Genomic DNA, 18191 nt, shown 5'->3' with positions numbered 1-18191 from the left:
AGGTTTTGTCTTCACCAGACCAAGAAGAAGAAGAACAAGAAGAACAATTCGGAGCTCTCTTAGAGCCAGCATTCGCATTGCGATGTGGATAAAAACAGAAAAGTTTTGAACCTGTGTATCTCTAAAGCCGCACCAAGGAAAATATACAAACTTGGCACACGGCAAGTCCTCCTCATGGGGAATAAGTGCGATCTTTCTTTTTGATGACATCATGGGTGCCTTCGTTATGACGTCATAATTGCATATGAAGAACGCTACATCTGATCAGTATCAAAATTTTTGAGGGTCATCGAGGGCTAAAAAGGTCCAGAGAAAAAAATAATTGATGACACCATCGGTCACATGATTCAGCAGCCATATTGTTTTTGTTTTTTTAAACCTTCAAAAATCTTCTCTGAAGTGGCTGAACAGATTGAGGCAAAACTTTAAACGTATGACCGCCTATCCATGAGGAACAAAAAGGTTCACACATCTGATGTCATAGGTCACATGGTTTGGCAGCCATATTGGATTGAATAAAATATTAAATAATGTTTTCTCTGAAACCGCTTAATCAATCGACGTGAAACTTCACATTTATGATATAGGCGTGATGGGGAATACAAGTTATAAATTTCAACTTGATTGGATGCATGATCTGACAGCCGGAATTCTTTTTTTCTTTTGAGGTCTGTTATATATATATATATATATATATATATATATATATATATATATATATATATATATATATATATGTATTTGAATAAGGCTCACTTCGTTGCACCTGGATGGGTTTGAGGGTAGAGGAGTAGCAGCTGAAATGTGAATCCTATCCAGGTTCCTCCTGATGACTTCATCTTTGCTTTTTGCTTGTTCGGGTTCCTTCTGATTACTCCAATGCAGGACTGTACCCATTTGGTTTTCCATTTTATTTGAATTGAATTTATTTTAATCCCATTGTAAATTCATTTTAATAATGAATAATAATAAAAAAAAAATGTCATCGGTCAGGTTCAGGGTCAGGTGTCCGATCAAAGCGGGGTTACATCAGAGCGGGACGTCTTTGTACCCGGTCATCACTGCCTTGCAGTTTTAAAGTGACAGTTCTAATTTTGTCTTATTAATTACGTAGCACTCCAGTACACAAACACCACACAAAAGAAGTCCTGGTGAGGGTCTGCAATCTCTGATTGCTCTTTTTCTTGTTCTCATTTGTGTGAACTTCTTTTCAAAAAAATGCAAGCAAGCATTGAAATGGCCGTAAAACGATGATGATGACCTTTTCAAAAAAAACAAATCCCCCGAAGAATCAGTAAATGAGGAAGCTTGTGCATGCACACCTGTCTGCACAGTTTTACTTGTATTGGTAATTTTGTATGTAGCTGCTTGACCGAGTTTATTAATCCCATTTTAATTTTGTGTGTGATTGTAGGGATCATGGCTGGTTCAAACCGTTCTGGAGACCTCAAGGATGCACAGAAGTCTATCCCAACAGGGACCATTATGGCCATTGCCACCACCAGCTTCATTTGTATCCAAACCTATTGTAGAAGGTGTTTGCTTGTTTAATTAATTAATTAATTAATTAAAATTGTAATATTAGGCTCAAAGTAGAACAGATTGGGGTGTGGGTGGAGGTGGGAGGTGGTAAGGAAAATGTAGGGAGAAGTGATAAAGTGAAGATAACCAAACCTAGGGAAATGTGAAACACCAAGGAGAGCATGTCGTCACTGTTGTGTAGCACTCGGAAGACGTGGCGTGGCATCAGTGTGAATGTCTTTGATGGGAATGGACGATTGGAAGGCAAATAGGCTTTGATTTTTCAAAATGCCTCGAATCCAGAGAGATTTTGTGCTTTTCAATTTATATTCACAATCGATTGCAAAACATCGAAGCAGCAGTATCTTTTGTCTTGAGACTCATGCAGAAGCCTATAGATAAACATGGCACGCAAGGCAGTGGCATGAGGAGGTAACATGTGCGTAGTTTTGCAGTGCATGTCACCACAATTTCCTGTTAATGTGGTCTGTTTTTTTCGAATTTGAAGATTCCCTTTAAGTGGGAAATACGTGCAAGAACATGTCTCGAAGTTCAATTTTATATCGGCCTAGCAGTGAACAAGTTTTGAATAGTAGGAACCACAAGGCTGTCTGGTGCAGTTCAGTTTTTCACTGTTGGAATGCTTAATATATGTTGAAGAATTATCGAGCTTCTGGCCTATTTGGCATTCCTATCTCGGCACACAGCTCAGGAGGCTGGTTTCACAGGTGTAAACCTCCTTTCTTGTGTTGATTTATGCATTGTCTACTCTCATCCTTGTCGTTTGTCTAAAAGTGCAATGGTGTCTTGCCATGTCCTTGTCCGTGAAGTTGTGTGTGCACTATCTCTCCCATGAGTCGAATATGGGATCCTCCACAAGTTATGGAGGAGCATTAAAAGTCTAGAAAAAGTAAGTTGTGTAATGGCAGGTTATTTTTCAGGCTCAGCAATCATGGTTTTATATTGACTTTGAGATTTCCCATGACAAGCTTGATTTTTAGTCACGTCATTAGTTTTTCCCATAACAAGCATCAGCCTCGTGATGGTTCGCCACTGCCTTGAGAGCCATTTGTGCTCGTTATTTGAGGGACAAATGGTATTGACAATGCTTCTCCATTGTCTTTTACAGTTCATGTTGATGAAGACTTGATATTCCAAAATGAAAGCATCACCCATTTGCCTCATGTCGGAGCCTAACACCATGGAGTAAAGTCCCCAAAAATCCCACTTGAGGAAAACTCAGAATCCTAGATAACTACCATCACAATCTGGAAATATCAGGAAAATACCGAGTCATATTTATGTTATTACTCGTCATCGGAAGATGATTTTGGGGTGGAGACCCAGGTTTTGGCATGTGAGGAATTCAAAGGAACCCTGTTTTGAGTGTGGTGAATATCAATTGTCTTCATGCTGTTCATAAGTTGCTTCTCACCGGTGAATGTACCACCGATATTGTGCTGAATGAGATGGTGGTCCGACAACTAACTCAAACAAGTCCCGGTACATTCAAAGTACACCACCCCCATGTCAAATAAATAAATAACAATCCTCCAGCACGCGACATCACCGGAGCACCTTCGGTGCCTGGCAATGTCACCTTGCAGCACATGGAGTCGGAATTGGGAGAGAATGGTGTACAATAATTGATTGATTAATTGCAGAATTTAAATAAATAATAATCGTAAAATAATTAATTTCTCAATCGATTGCCGAATAGCATACCTAAACCACCACTGTTTCATCCAAATCTGTAACTTTTTGAAAATTAAGTAATTAATCGAAAAATGATTAATTGATTAATTAATAAATCAAAAATACCCTTTATAGCCAAATCACTTGGTCGCTGTCATGTCTAAATATCAGCTTCCGAGCTCAAAAGGTGCCTGAGATTTGCCCAGATGAGAAATAAAATAAATAAGGAATTTTTACACAGCAGATCATTGAGCAAGAACTGGTGCGATTGTTGAAAACATCCGGAGGTCTGGCTCATGGTCGGGGAATTTCTGACAGCAATCTGACCAAATGGGTCTATGCCACCACTCATTGCGCACCTATCTGCAACATGCTCGAGGAATTCTGTGGTGTTCATAGTCACACATCTGACTAGCATGTCGACTTGTGTGCCTGCAGCACTGCACGAGATGCTAAAGGCTGTGGGACTTTTGTCAATTGGCTTCTTGTCCATTCTCCCTTCTCATACCGGGAGCATGATGCCCTTGTATCCAACCCCAATGGGGCTGTCGTGGATAAGGCAGTGAATGTGTCCAACATCTATGCAGTTGGGAAAGCAGCAGCAGAAGTGATGACGGGCCACAACTACACTGACATCAAGTTGAAGTGTAAAGACAGAGTTTACCTCCATCAGCGGTGCAAAAAGTCAAGTATCGGTCTGGGGACAGGAAGTGTAGGTCAACACCACCCTCCACTTCATGTGTGTAAGAAGTGTAATCAAGCACAAAACTGAGATGCAGGAGTAGCTTGAGTTTGGGAGGCAGCCTCCATCCCGATTTGACAAAGGGATAATGCACAAGAACACCAAAACTGCCCTCGCAAACATCTTGAAATCAAAGGTGAATGTTCATCCAGAAATTCACCAGAATGCCCAATTTGTTCTTGATGGAGGTCATCTTTTGCAGAGTGTGCGTTGGCTCAATGATGCTACATATGACCAGGTGTGCGACATATGTGGCACATGTCCTCAACAAATATGGTCCTGAATCCATGATCATTTTCGATGGATATGGTTGCACAATGTCCACCAAAGTAGAAGCACCAAGCAACCCATAATGCCTCTAACGACATCATTGAGCTTAGTATGATGATGACCACCTCGCTAAAAGCTTTCGTGGCAAACGCCAAGAACAAAGAAAGGCTTATCACTAAATTTGTCACCAAGTTTGAGGGCACTGGTGTGGCGAGCAAGCGGAGCACTGTGTATGCTACCTTTGTGCTCAAACTGCAATAACAACTGCAGCAAATGATTAAACCAGACCTGTTGTGGTTGTAGTCACTGACACCATATTGTTGGTCATGCTTACTGTGCAGGCCACAGCTGGTGTGGACCTGCATATGCTCTTCGTACTTTACACAACATCTGACTGCACCATTCAGGAAATCCAGCAATCCATCATTTCCACAGTCAAGGCCCATCTCGTGTTCATATGTGCCATTACCAGTTGTGACATGGTTTCAGCCCCAAACAACATGGGGAAAGAAGGCATTGGCCATTTTGATAGTGGAGAGGAGGATTGTGGGTGTGGAGGAAAGGGGGGGGGAGGTGGGAGGTGCTGAATTAATTTTGTCAGCTGGGCTCGACTCGCGATGAAGTTGCGTGTGTAGGTGAGCTATTTCTCCGAAAGTTGTATGGGACAGTTTGGTGTACCTCTCTAGACAAGCATCGTTAAATATGGTACATGAGGCGAGTCAGTGGAACCTCAGTCTCATCAGCCGGGTTCAAATTGGAAAGCTTGCCCCCAACTTCAGCAGCTGCAAGTTACCACATACTTAACAGTGCAACAATGGTCAGGCAACGAGTTGTCTCCCACCGATTAGGGATGGTAATTCAGAGATGGGATGCTATTTCCGATGGACACTGATGAACCAGTAGCACCAGGTAGGGTATTATGCATTGCATCATGCGGGTCCAAGGGAAGCTGTGGGAAGAAGAGCAATTGCCGCAAGGCTTGCCTGTTCTGCACCCCCATGCGCTCTATGTGCATTGGGCAAACATGCACCAATGCCTGTCCCATTGATGATTCTGAAAACGATTCTACTGATCTCTGGTTTTAGTATGTTACACCTTCCAGAAGTGTTAGTATGTTACACTTTTCATTTTCTGCGTCTGGCATCATTGAAGATATTTTGTGCGAATTTCCAAATTACTTTGAAAATGTCATCGTCAAATTGAAATTCTGAGGGTTCCTTTGAATTCCTCATATCCCGAAACCTGGGTCTAGACCACAAAATCATCTTCCTATGACAAATAATAACTAAGTTATGGATCTTTTAGTGTTTTCCTGATAGTTGCGAATTGCGACGGTGGCCATCTTGGATTCTGAGTTTTCCTCAAATGGGATTTTTTGGGACTTTACTCCATGGTGTTAGACATGAAAGCAACATTCCTGAAAAGAAAAACAACCCAGCTTTCAACATTTTTTTTTCCGAGGTTTAAAATTATGCTCCCGTCATAAAGATCCATAACAATATTTACTTTCATAACGACAATTCAAATGAAATTTTTAATCTCATGACCACAATTCAAAATGAAATGTGTTCCTCCTGAGCCCGATGGCCTAAGAGCTGAACTGAACTCCACCAAGCTCAATGTTTGTTGGAATCGGAGGGAGCTGTTCCACCCGGTTGCGTGTAGAAGCAGTTGTATGATGACGTATGCTACTGTAATCACGTTTTCCATCATGTGTTGGGCATGTGGGAGTGCTCAACTCATCATGGTAAATCGGTGACCTTAGATCTGTTACCTGGACAAGAAGGTATCGATTGCAGATGGTCCTAAATGGACTTTTGCGAGTGAAGAATGAAGGAGGAAAAAATAAACCGTGAATTTGAAGCACAATGCCATGTCCTGATTTCATTCAATCCTTCCCGTAAATGTTAACCCTTAAAAGTTGCGTTCTTGTGTTGTGGTTGAAAGTAGCCTTCAGTCCTTTTTGTTATGTGCTGGTGAAGTGAATGTGATACTCGGTGACTGTTGAGAGATTGCATCTCTCAAACCTGTGCAATTACAGGAATGGAATGTGTAAATGGTAAATCTCATATTTGGCCTTCGGGCACTTCACGGAGATAAAACGAGGAAAGGTTTAATATGTCCACGGCCATAACACGTGCACGTGGATATGTCCCGTGCACATCGGTTTGCACAGCCTTGCAAGGATAGTCGCGTTTCCTTTCATAGTGTGGCATTTTGTTGACTGTATTGCTACGAATGGTATTTTTTTTTTGTACAGCTTAGCCCTTTACTACATCGACCAGACCTGAGCTGCGTGGTCCTATTTGGAGCTTGTGTGGAGACGGTCGTTCTTTTGGACAAGTGAGTCTTGATGCTTGCGTTAAAGCCTGTGGAACATTGCAGTTTGTCTCGAAGTTGAAATGAAGAAATAAATTTGCTCGTTGAACGTTGTACCTTTGGGACAGTGCTGAGCAGGCCTACTCTTTCGTTTCATCAGACTAGGTGTGGCTGTGAATGGCAACCTTGTGGTGGGAACCATCTCATGGCCTTCTCCTTGGGTCATCGTTGTCGGGTCGTTTTTTTCCACAATTGGTGCTGGCTTGCAGAGTCTCACCGGTGCACCTCGCTTGCTTCAAGCCATTTCCAAAGATGGCATAATCCCATTTCTACAGGTAACGCTGTCACGCTCACTCAGATGGTCTACAATCCCTGGTCTTCATTGTCCCATCCTGTGACTAATGTCATTGCCTTGACCTGTTGCTGTTACTCTATTGCCCTTGAAGTCAAAGACATTCAATAATTTTTTGTTGTTGAATGATACCGATTCATTGTGTACTTGATTACATCTGCGGAATTTGCTTTGGGTTATTTTGAATGTCATTCACAAAGTAACTTTAATCCTTGCTTGGCTCCATCTCTTTGCTCCTTCCTTTATAACTTATTTTGTCGGATTTTTATATTGATGAATTTGTGCAACATTTTCGAACAAGACGGCTCTTGATATTCTTTTGCCAAATATCAATCTTGCAATTGAAGGGAAAGGGAGAAGTTCAGTGAAGCATCGCTCACAGGTTTATCTTTACAACCACCATCGGCGTTATTAAAGAAGGGATAGCCGAGTTTGTAGTGATGCGATTTCGTACTTTTCATGTTGATGGCGTTCAAGGAGCGTTTGGATGTGCAATGCATGTTTGTGAAAAGTGTTCAAGAAGAGGGGAACTAATGACAGTATATTAAAAACAAAAGGCAAAGGACTTGTTTATCGGATGTGCAGCTAGGTTGTGGTCGGTCTTTTTTTTGGAGGGGGGTGGGAGGTTGTTCAAATGTTCCTTTGATAGATTTAGAATGTATATGGTGCACAAGTGAGGTCAAGCCAGTGACCTTGGTGCAGTTAAAGGAAACTTAAACAAACAAACAAAAAAAAAGTCGGACAAAAAGTTGGGTAAGTTTGGATGACAGGGAAGTAACGCATTATCTTGTGTCTTCCTGATAATTTAATGTTGCACAAAATAGAGTTAAATTGCCTTCGTTCAAACCTTACAGATCTTTCCATACAGGTTGCCACTGACAAACCAGACTTAATCTGCCAAACAGAAACTTTCCTCCCTCAAGACATCTCCGACTCCCAAGTATCCCTCCCCGGTTACTCCCTCCTCCAGTATGACAGACCTGAGCCTCGTCCTGGTGGAGGAGTTGCTCTTTTCATCAAAGACTCTATTCCTCACTCTCCATGCACTGCCCTCACTCCCCCACGCCCCCAGGAATACCTCTGGCTACGGCTTCCCTCCACTCCCACCTCATGTTTATATCTGTACTGTATTGTCCACCAAACAGTGATGACTCCATCTACACCTCACTATCCGAAAACATGGACCAACTTCTATCTTCTCATCCAAACTCTCTCTTCCTCATATGTGGCGACTTCAGTTGTCATCACGCCAGTTGGGTAGGTGTGGGTACCTCTCTCACCTGTCATGGCACCTCATCAAAAGCTTTCTGCAACTCATTGGGACTGACTCAATCGGTAAATTTCCCGAACCGGATCTCAACCAATGGTACTCTATCTCTTCTGGATCTGATTTTGACAAATTTCCCTGAAAATATCTGCTGTTCTTCTTCGCACCAATTGGTTCCTCTGACCACGTGCTTGTCAAAGTGGACATCTCTCTGGATGTTATCAGAGAACCACCTCAGCGCCGTCGAGTCTGGCATTTCACTCAAGCCGACTGGCAGGGTCTCCAAGCAGCCATCAAACTTAGACTGGTCTCCTATCGCTACTTTCTCCAACATCAACTCATCCTGGGAATTCTTTCAAAGAAACTTGTGCTCCCTCATGCACAGATTTATCCCCTCTCGTCTTCAGTTGTCCTATCCTTCCTCCCGCCCCTAGTTCACTGAAGCTTGTGGTGAGGCAGTTGTCCTGAAACAGCTTGCCTTTGTCTCATGGAAAGCAACCCCAACTGAGGGTAATCTCAGTTCCTTCCATTAAGCTCGGAACAAGTGTGTATCAACCCTCAGGAGAGCCAGAAATCAACATCTTTCTCAGCTCGTTTGAACTCTCAAACCTCTCTCCCTCCTCAAAATCCTGGTGGCATCTAATCAAATCTGTTTCTGGTGTATGTTCCCCCTCCATCCCCTCCCTTACCTCAAATGGCCGCACTGCTGATACCGCATGTGAAAAGGCTGAATGCCTAAACTCGGTGTTTGCATCGAAATCTTGTGTCCAAAACCCATCACTTTCTCCACCCACCTTACCCAGACACACCCAACTGTCCCTGGACTCTATGTCCTTTTCTTCTGACAAAGTGGAGAGCTTGCTGTCTAACCTCGACTCAGATTCTGCAACCGGTCCAGACGGCATCATCCCACGTGGCCGAACAACCTGCTCCTTTGCGCTTGCTCACCCTCTCTCTGTTCTATTCACCCTCTCATTTGCTCAAGGTCATCTGCCATCTGCTTGGAAATCAGCAAACATCACTGTCCTGCATATAAAAGGTGCAAAAACAGATCCCTGCAACGACAGACCAATCAGCCTTCTCCCAATCATCAGCAAGGTTATGGAATCCATCATCGCTTCAGACATTAAATCTTTCCTCTTCTCCAATGGCTTGATTTCCGATCATCAATTTCGTTTCAGACCAGGTCACTCTACCCTGGATATGCTGCTTCTGCTCTCCCAACTATGGATGGAGGTCCTCAATGCTGAACATGAAATCAGAGCCATATCCCTTGACATATCGCAGGCTTTTGACACAGTCTGGCACCCTGCCCTGCTCACCAAACTCTGGTCCGATAGTATCCAAGGCCATCTCCACTCGGGGCTCGCAGACTTCCTCTCCTGTCGCAGTCAACGTGTGGCCCAAAATGGAGGTCTTTCATCCCCTCTTCCTGTCCAGGCTGGAGTTCCTCAAGGTAGCATTCTGGGCCCTGTTCTTTTTCTGGTTTTCATCAATGATCTCTCTGACTCTGGAAAATCCTCTTTAACTCATTGCTGATGACTCCACCCTCTGCCGTACCATCTGTCATCCCTCAGATAGGCAAGCAGCAGCTTCTTCACTCACTGCAGATCTGGATAAAATCACAAACTGGTCCAACACATGGAACATGTCTTTCAATCCAGACAAATCTCACACTCTCACTATGTCTCTCCAAAAGGACCGTTTAGAAAACCCCACCATCCACTTTCTCAACAATCCTCTGGAAGAAGTCCTTTCTTTCAAGCTTCTGGGTTTCACGATCTCCCAGATAATTCCTGGGAAAGCCACATTTCAAACCTGGTCTCCAAAGCCAGTCGCCAACTGGGAGTCCTCCGTCATGCAATGTCCTTCCTCGGCTCACCTGAGCTCCTGACCACTTACAAAGCTTTCGTCCGCAGCCTGATGGAGTACTGCTCTCCCCTCTGGGCTGGTGTTCCTGCCTCCCACCTTTCTCGGCTTCACGCTGTGGAAACCAAGGCATTTTGGATCATTGGTATATCCCGTGATGAGGCCGAGTCTTTGGGCATCTCACTCTCTCACCGCAGGCAGGACAGTGGTCTTTCAGTCTTCTACCGTCTCCTCTCCGGTGTTGCCCCCCCCCCCCTGCTGTGTCTGCAATTTGTCCTCACCATATTTCCGCAGGGTGCTCAAGGTCTGCCAACAACCCCCTTCTGGTAAAACTACCAAAATCATGAATCACTGCTCACCTTCACTCTTTCATTCCTCTTTTTCCCCACCTTTGGAATAAACTCCCTCACTGTATTCAATCCCATTCTTCCCTCCAGGCCTTCAAAACAGCTGTTCACCACCACCTCTTATCATTCCCCATCCAAATCCTCGATCTTTTCTACCCCTGTTAATCCACCCCAAACCCACCTCCTTTAAACTCTCTACTTTCCTTCCTGAAAGTCCCTCTAATATCCATCTTGTATACCCCACGCTCCCTGCCCCATCCCTCTCCCTTCCACAGATCTCCGAATGTCTCTGTTCCCCACTGTTTCATCCTTCCCACTCCTGCCCCTCTTGTCTCATGCCCCCCTTGCTGTGCGTTACATGTTAGCTCTCACACAAGCCTCGACAAGGTACACAAAAAAAAGAAAGAAAAAAACAGGTGTAATTTGGACTACATTGGACACAGGTATCCCCTGTTTAACCACCGTGGTTCGCGAAAACAAATGATTTCATTTAGGGCTATTGTTCACTTGACGAAGAGTCATCACAGTGTTTGGTGATACAAAACATCACGATGGTACCATCGATACGTTTTTCCGTTGATTAACTTTTCAGAAGGCTTGCAAATAATTCACTTTTCAGAATGAAAGGGTGAAAAATACCAATCTCCTCCACCAGCTCTTGTGGCTTTCTCGTATGGAAACTTCGACTCAAGATTGGTTTACTGAGTGTTGCAACTGAATGAACTTTGTTATTGTGTTCCTGTCTTTATTATTAGGTAAATAATTTTCTTCTACACCAAGGACAGTGATTTCCAAGTTGGATGTGCCAGAAGTTGCCAACGATTGTGGACACTTCAAATTTTCTGTTCCAATTTAAGGAAAAAGCCTGTGTTTGATGCTCGAAACGAGGCACTGTTACGTGTAACACGCTGGTGCTTGCACTTTTGAAGGAGAGAGGTCTTTTTTTGCTTTCAGAACAATGAGAACATGACCACAACATTTCTTTGGAGTAATACTTCTGCACTGCTTCTGTACATAACACGAACATACTTTTGTACGTCAACAAAAAAAAATATTCTTTTCACTCTTGTAAATTCAGTCGACGTCCTTGTTTGCATCTTCAAATAGATCATTGTCTAAACAACATATGAAGCTAAATACAAGAACGGGTTTTCTTTCAGGATGAAGCACTGGGAAATTCGTAAGTACACTGTGCTTGTAATACGTGAAACAAACTTCACATTTTAGTGGTCCGTACACCGTACAAGTATTGTTGGAGTATGACATGGGGCATGTCTCGAATGCATGCACAGTTGTTATTTAATTATCATGTTGTACTGACATCACAAATGTATGACCATCTTCATACATGTTCAATGTTCATATCACAAATTACACTGCATGTGTCCAATCAGAATCTCTTGCAAAGAACCTCTAGAATGCAGCCATTTTTAATAAATTCTTGTCGCTGGCTTGAAGAAAACAAATTATACGAGAAGGGCACTCGGGAGAGCGCATACCTCCACCACGTAATGCCTGATCCACGAGAACATATCGCGCCCAATAAATTTTTGAAGTATCATGTAATATTATTGCGAATCTGGAAGCCTTGTGCACACAGACATTCAGGTCCCTATAGCTCAGTTATATCGATAAGTAAGTGTGGATAGATAGCTCCCTTTCCCGAGTCTAATGGGTGAATAAATGTTCATGCGCTGTGAAGTTATTTTAATAGTCAGGGTTTCCTTTTATTTTTACAACACCAACGAAAACCCTTTGCTCCCGGTATTCTCCGCGCGCTCGCTTGGGCACTCCAAGTCATGGAATGCAACATGTCCCACCCACCGATTCGCTTGGCGGCACGCCGAGTAGGGGAAAGGTCAGGCCCCACCCATCGGCTCGCTTGGTCACTCTAAGTCATGGAATGCGACATGCCCCATCCACCGATTCGCTTGGCGGCACGCCGAGTAGGGGAAAGGTCAGGCGCCACCCATCAGCTCGCTTGGTCACTCTAAGTCATGGAATGCGACATGCCCCATCCACCGATTCGCTTGGCGGCGCGCTGAGTAGGGGAAAGGTCAGGCGCCACCCATCGGGCCACCCCTGAGCGAGCCATGCCCGAGATGTATAAAAAGGGAACTGAGAGCACAGAAAGTAGTTGGTGGTTGTTTGGTTGAATCTACTCGAGCGGGTTGCGAAGGATCGGCGCCTCGTCTTCACCAGCGCGTGTTCTGGAGCGCGTGAGGATCCGCCAGAGCTCGGGAGGCTGATCGCGGCTCGCCGGTGTCTGGATTCGACTCGCCTCTCACTGGTGCCTGGTTCGACTCAGCTCGAAGACCACACGAGGTGGACAGGTCCGAGGCAGGTTCTGCTCTGCAGCTCACCTCTCCATCCGAGCTGTAGGCCTCAAAGACCACTTTGGATCCATTTCTTTGGGTGTGTGCGTGTGTGTGTTTGTGGCACCAGTCCAGTAAGTAGTAATTGTATAAGTGCCTTGCTGTACATACGTGCCTCTTATATTCAGATAACTCTGCTTCTTACGTGCCCCCCTGCTCCATTATAAATAAACCCATGTGTTAAATGTATCGGTTCGTTTTTGTCTTCATTTTATTGGTTTAACACGGTGCGTGTTGGAGAAATAGCCAGGCTGTTGCCGCTGTAAGGGACATTTGGACCGACGAAAGCTCGGTGACCGTCTGCTCGGGTCGCACACGGTTCGGGTACGCTCGCGGCTCATTCCGTACGAGCATCGTCGAGGGTGAATTTCCCCGGTAGTTTGGACGACGTGGGTATTTAGGTAAATTGAAATTGGCAATCGACCCTTCCCCACGTGGTCGGTCGATCTATTGGCGAACTTCGGTCCGATAAGGGACCCGTCGGCTCCGGAATTATCCGGGGTGATGACATAAATTCCGGGTGATCGGTGGAGTCGACCCTGCAGCTCCATCTAGCGGTCGTGCTCGCAGCCGATACCTGGCCCCACATTTTAGAATCCCCGTATCACTTTAGAAATTAAATAATTCTTGTCTCCAGATCCGGATCTGGATCTTCACCAAAATTTCATCAATTCGTCCTTGTCACACACCCAACCTGTCCATGAAGTTTTGTCCAAATCCATCCACAACTGTTTGAGATATCCTGCACACAAACAAACACAGACAAACAAACACAAAGAGGTGAAAACATAACCTCCTTCACCTTCAGTGGCAGAGGTAAAAAAAATACAGAAGCACATCAAATACATCTTTTATTCTTATTCTTCTTTCACTATACGCCTGGTGTTGGTTTAATGGTTAGGGTGGTGGGCTTTGGATCCTCGGGTTCTGAGTTCAAATCCCACTCCGCTGTTGAATTAATACCAGGTGGGGTTGACTCTGCCTGTCAATCCTCAGAGGTCGGCAAAATGAGTGCCAGCATGCTGGTATACTGTGTCCGAGGGGCGACCCGTCCAGGATTGTGCCCAATAGCCAAGGAGACTGCTTAAGCAGCACCAACTCTCTGCACAGAGTATGGTCCCAAAATCCTCTCCTCCTTCTTTCACTCGGACAAATGTATTTTCGTCTACATTATGATTTACAAACTTGTGCCAAAGTTTGTACAACTGTACATGAGAGTTTCTCACATTGCTACATACACATGTAAATTATTGTGACTAAATGTGCTAAACATTGCAACTTTTCTTGTCATTAACTGCAACTTACTTGTTGAGAACAAAGAATTCATTATGAGGGGTATTGCCTTTTCCCACTTGCAAAGATACATTAAAAAAAAAAAAGATGAATCATTCTTTCATAAAATAGGATCTTTCACAAATTGTCCTGGGACGGACAAATGGTAACATGACGAAGAAACATTTTTGCCACATGATTAAAAATGATAAGAATCGTTGTGATAAGTTTTATATGCCAAACACTTGCCAGTAAATAAACTTTTTTATGCAAAGACTTTCAAATTTTATTCTTGCCCTTTTTTTTTTTTAGTAACGTAACTAACGAACATTCAAGTTCCCATCACAACTCACACGTACAGGTCTCACTTTTTAAAATTCTTTCTGTGTCTGTCTAGGTAAGATGTATTGATTGTGCTATCGTGGAGAATTGAAAAGCTTACATCTTGATATTAGAGTCCAAATAGCTATGCTAATTTGCTTAAAATGTAACGTTACTAACCATGGAATTGCCCTGATGATGAAACCATGGTCACAAAATTGGTGCGGGTATTAACATTGCACTCGTGCTGTGATGACTGCAGGTGTTTGGCCACGGCAAAGCGAATGGAGAGCCAACCTGGGCCTTGCTCCTCACAGCGTGCATCACTGAAATGGGCATCCTCATTGCCTCGCTTGACATGGTTGCACCGATTCTGTCCATGTGAGCCCTCCTTAGATGGCTTCCTCCTTTAACTGGCCAAATGTGGTCATTGAGCAGATCACCACGAAAGCATTTCTTCTTCAGGTTTTTCCTCATGTGCTACATGTTTGTGAACCTGGCCTGCGCTCTACAAACGCTCCTCAGAACCCCTAACTGGAGGCCTCGCTTCAAGTACTACCACTGGTGAGGGACATGTTTGTCTTCTGCCAACTAACCCCCTGCTGGCCTCCCTCTTAACTATACATAATATCAGGCATTGTGTGAACACAAACTCCAAAGTTTGGCAAAGTCTGTGTGAAGTCAGATGCATCTCCATAAATGTTCCTTTCTGCAAAATGTTCGATAAATGTTCATCAACTGTTCACGTTTGTGCTCATGTCATACAACGTGTGGCATGCAACCCCTGGGAAGAGCCGTATCACAACCAACACCAGGCACATCATTTGTTGATTTGGCTTTTGTGGTCCATTAACAATCCAACATACTACAATGAAGCGTTGTATGAAGCGTTTTCATTCGAATCCATTCGCGGAGCATGTTTGATCCCTATAGCAGCTGCCATTGTGGTTGCCGTTACCTGGTTGATGTGAGGCCCGTACACTCAAAATAGCACAGACAAATATGATGTTATAAAAACGAGTATAAACTAAGAATCTTAATCGCTGATGGATGCACCGCCACCACGCTACCCAATGTTTCGTGAACGTCAAAATGTCTGTGTGCAGTGTAATTCAGAGAGTTTGAAGGTAGGGATTCAAATCCAATTGCATCACTGTCTGCTCTCCAACCTCCTGTTGTCACAGTGACTAATTGCTAATTGAGCACTCCCTTGCAGGACGTTGTCCTTCCTCGGAATGAGCTTGTGTCTCACGCTGATGTTCCTTTCTTCTTGGTACTACGCTATCGTGGCTATGGTTATTGCTGGGATAATCTACAAGTATATCGAGTATCGTGGGTGAGTGCACAGTGGAATATTTGTTACAGAGCATCCACAATGTTTTCTGAAATTTTTTTTTCTTACTTTGATAATTTGGAAATAATTTCGTGTCCCACCACTTGGTGTTCCTAATTGAATGAAGCTGGCAGAATCACCCTGAACACCCAGTATACAGTACACTGGTTAATAAATGTTTGTGAATGGTGAAGGAAAATAGGAGAGAAAATGGAGAGTTAAGGACTTGTCATGAAAGGGGCATAAATGGAGGCAAAGGTCTGTTGTGGTGGGGATGGGGTCAAGGGAATGAGGGAAGATGGAGAAATGTGGAGGGTTGCAAATGATGCAGCACCCTTGAGTAAGGGGGTAGGGTCAATGGGCATAGAAAGGATAGCACGTGGTGATTGTTGATGGTGTCCATGGTACTTCTCCATCCATTTGTTATACATGTACTTTTTTTATTTTTGTCTTTGCCAATGTACAGAGCAGAGAAAGAGTGGGGAGATGGCATTCGAGGATTGTCCCTGAGTGCTGCGCGTTACTCTCTTTTGAGGCTGGAGGATGGACCTCCTCATACCAAGAACTGGAGGTGAATGATCCTTGTGGAAATAGTGGGAAAACATTTGGAAAAGTTTTAAAGGTTATATAATAAATGAGCATGTGGTGGCAGTGTTGGTAATTGACACTGATAACCTTCTCATTTTTTTTTTTATCTCTGTGAAGTGTCATTGGAAAGGGTCAAAAATGTATTATATTGGTCCTGGAACACACTGGAATGCTTTTGTTTTTTTTGTTTTTTTGTCAGGCCTCAACTACTGGTCCTACTTAAGCTGGACGAAGATCTCAATGTGAAGCATCCTCGACTGCTCACCTTTGCCTCTCAGCTCAAGGCTGGTAAAGGCCTCACTATTGTGGGTTCTGTGATTGAAGGAAATATCGTAACCAACTATGGAGAGGTCCAGGCTGCTGAGCAGGTGAAGTGTTAATTGAGAAGAACCTTGAACAACAGATTTCAGTGCCAGTCTGTACCTTATTCTCCACGATTATCCCATTTTCCACAGACTGTCAGTAACGCGATGAGTTCAGAGAAAGTGAAGGGGTTCTACCAAGTTTTGACTGTCAATGAGATCCGTGAGGGACTGTCTAATTTGGTGCAATTGTGTGGCCTGGGCGTGATGAAGCCAAACACTGTGCTCATGGGCTGGCCGTACGGTTGGCGGCAAAGTTCTGATCCGCGCTCTTGGAAAACTTTCATCGGTATGATTTGCTTGTTGTGGTTGCAGGATGTTGAAAGTGAATGTACGAGTATATTTAGTTTGAGCATGTTAAAATTGTTTGCATATCTTCTGGTGCTCCAGAAACTGTGCGGATAACAACTGCGGCCCATAATGCCCTAATGGTTGCCAAGAATATTTCACTGTTTCCATGCAACACTGAGCGCCTCGAAGGAACGATTGACATCTGGTGGATTGTGCATGACGGAGGACTGCTCATGCTCCTTCCTTTCCTAATCAGACAGCACAAGGTGAGCTTTTGCATGTCATTCACGTACCAAGTTCTTTGTTTGCCTGCAGCAGGTTGTGTGTAATTCAGTGTATATCTCTAAGTTTGTACTGGTTGCTTAATTGAATGCTCAGTGTGCAAAGCGCTGTGCTACATGATTTATAGGTTTTCCTCCTCTTTTCACCACCCCCACCGCTCCATTGTCAGGTCTGGAAGAGATGTCAGATGCGTATCTTTACGGTAGCTCAGATGGAAGACAACAGCATCCAGATGAAGAAAGACCTGGTCACGTTTCTGTACCACCTGCGTTTCGAGGCTGATGTTGAGGTTGTCGAGATGGTACGTTCTCCACTGCGTGCCCAAATTGCATGCCAGATGTGTGGCAAAAGAGGTTGGGATGTACTTTTGTAATTTCTCTGATTTGTAGTACAAAGATAAAATTCACTGACTGAACTCAGCAGCTAATGGTAATTTAGCATCTCAGTAAATCTTGTGGTCCAAACGACAAAATGTTTTTGTAGTTTTGGATCGTTAAACTCTGTTACCTTCAATCCGTGCGAATTTTATTGCCATGCAATTTATAAGAGGTAGTGGCCAAAAAACTGATCGATAAGCGGCCCAGGAAATTATTACATTTCGCTCACATTCATGTGTCTTCCACGTGTCTTTGGAAAGATGATTGTCATCTTGAATTATTTTAAGGCGGTTTCATGAATATTGAGCGAGTTAAGCCACTCGTAGTGCAATAATTACAGTAAGCAAGCATAATTTGTTGCTGAGGGTGATGTTCCCATTCCTGAATCATGAATGAGGAATGTTTCCTGAACGGCGATCAGTTGGTCGATAAATGTCAAAAAGAAAAATTACTGTTAAGCATTGACGAACAAGGTTAAGTAATGCTTATGGCTTTATAATACACAAAACGTCAAGTAAATGTGTTGGTAGACAATAAGAGTACATATCATTGTGTGTGTTGAAAGTTTGTCTGATTGCATTGCAAACAGACGACGTGCTTTGAAACAG

General features: G+C 43.7%; 1 protein-coding gene across 4 annotated transcripts in view; it reads left to right on the top strand.

The window, feature by feature from the left end:
• The window catches only part of LOC147022399 (solute carrier family 12 member 6-like), a 120277-nt gene that overhangs the window by 86943 nt on the left and 15143 nt on the right, over positions 1-18191 (top strand). For all 4 annotated transcript variants that reach the window (XM_085893261.1, XM_085893260.1, XM_085893259.1 and 1 more), the window contains 11 exons: positions 1415-1513; positions 6514-6571; positions 6708-6882; positions 14613-14731; positions 14816-14914; positions 15567-15686; positions 16150-16254; positions 16471-16639; positions 16727-16922; positions 17024-17190; positions 17376-17507. In XM_085893261.1, the coding sequence (XP_085749387.1) occupies positions 1415-1513; positions 6514-6571; positions 6708-6882; positions 14613-14731; positions 14816-14914; positions 15567-15686; positions 16150-16254; positions 16471-16639; positions 16727-16922; positions 17024-17190; positions 17376-17507 (1439 nt within the window). The remainder of the gene's footprint in view (positions 1-1414; positions 1514-6513; positions 6572-6707; positions 6883-14612; positions 14732-14815; positions 14915-15566; positions 15687-16149; positions 16255-16470; positions 16640-16726; positions 16923-17023; positions 17191-17375; positions 17508-18191) is intronic.

This window comes from Eptatretus burgeri, chromosome 8, assembly GCF_056783735.1.
Source record: "Eptatretus burgeri isolate ZD-2024b chromosome 8, Ebu_testis_v1, whole genome shotgun sequence".
In the NCBI taxonomy this organism is placed as follows: Eukaryota; Metazoa; Chordata; class Myxini; order Myxiniformes; family Myxinidae; genus Eptatretus; species Eptatretus burgeri.
The sequence above is the reverse complement of the archived record's forward strand: the minus strand, read 5'-3'. Positions and strand labels throughout refer to the sequence as shown.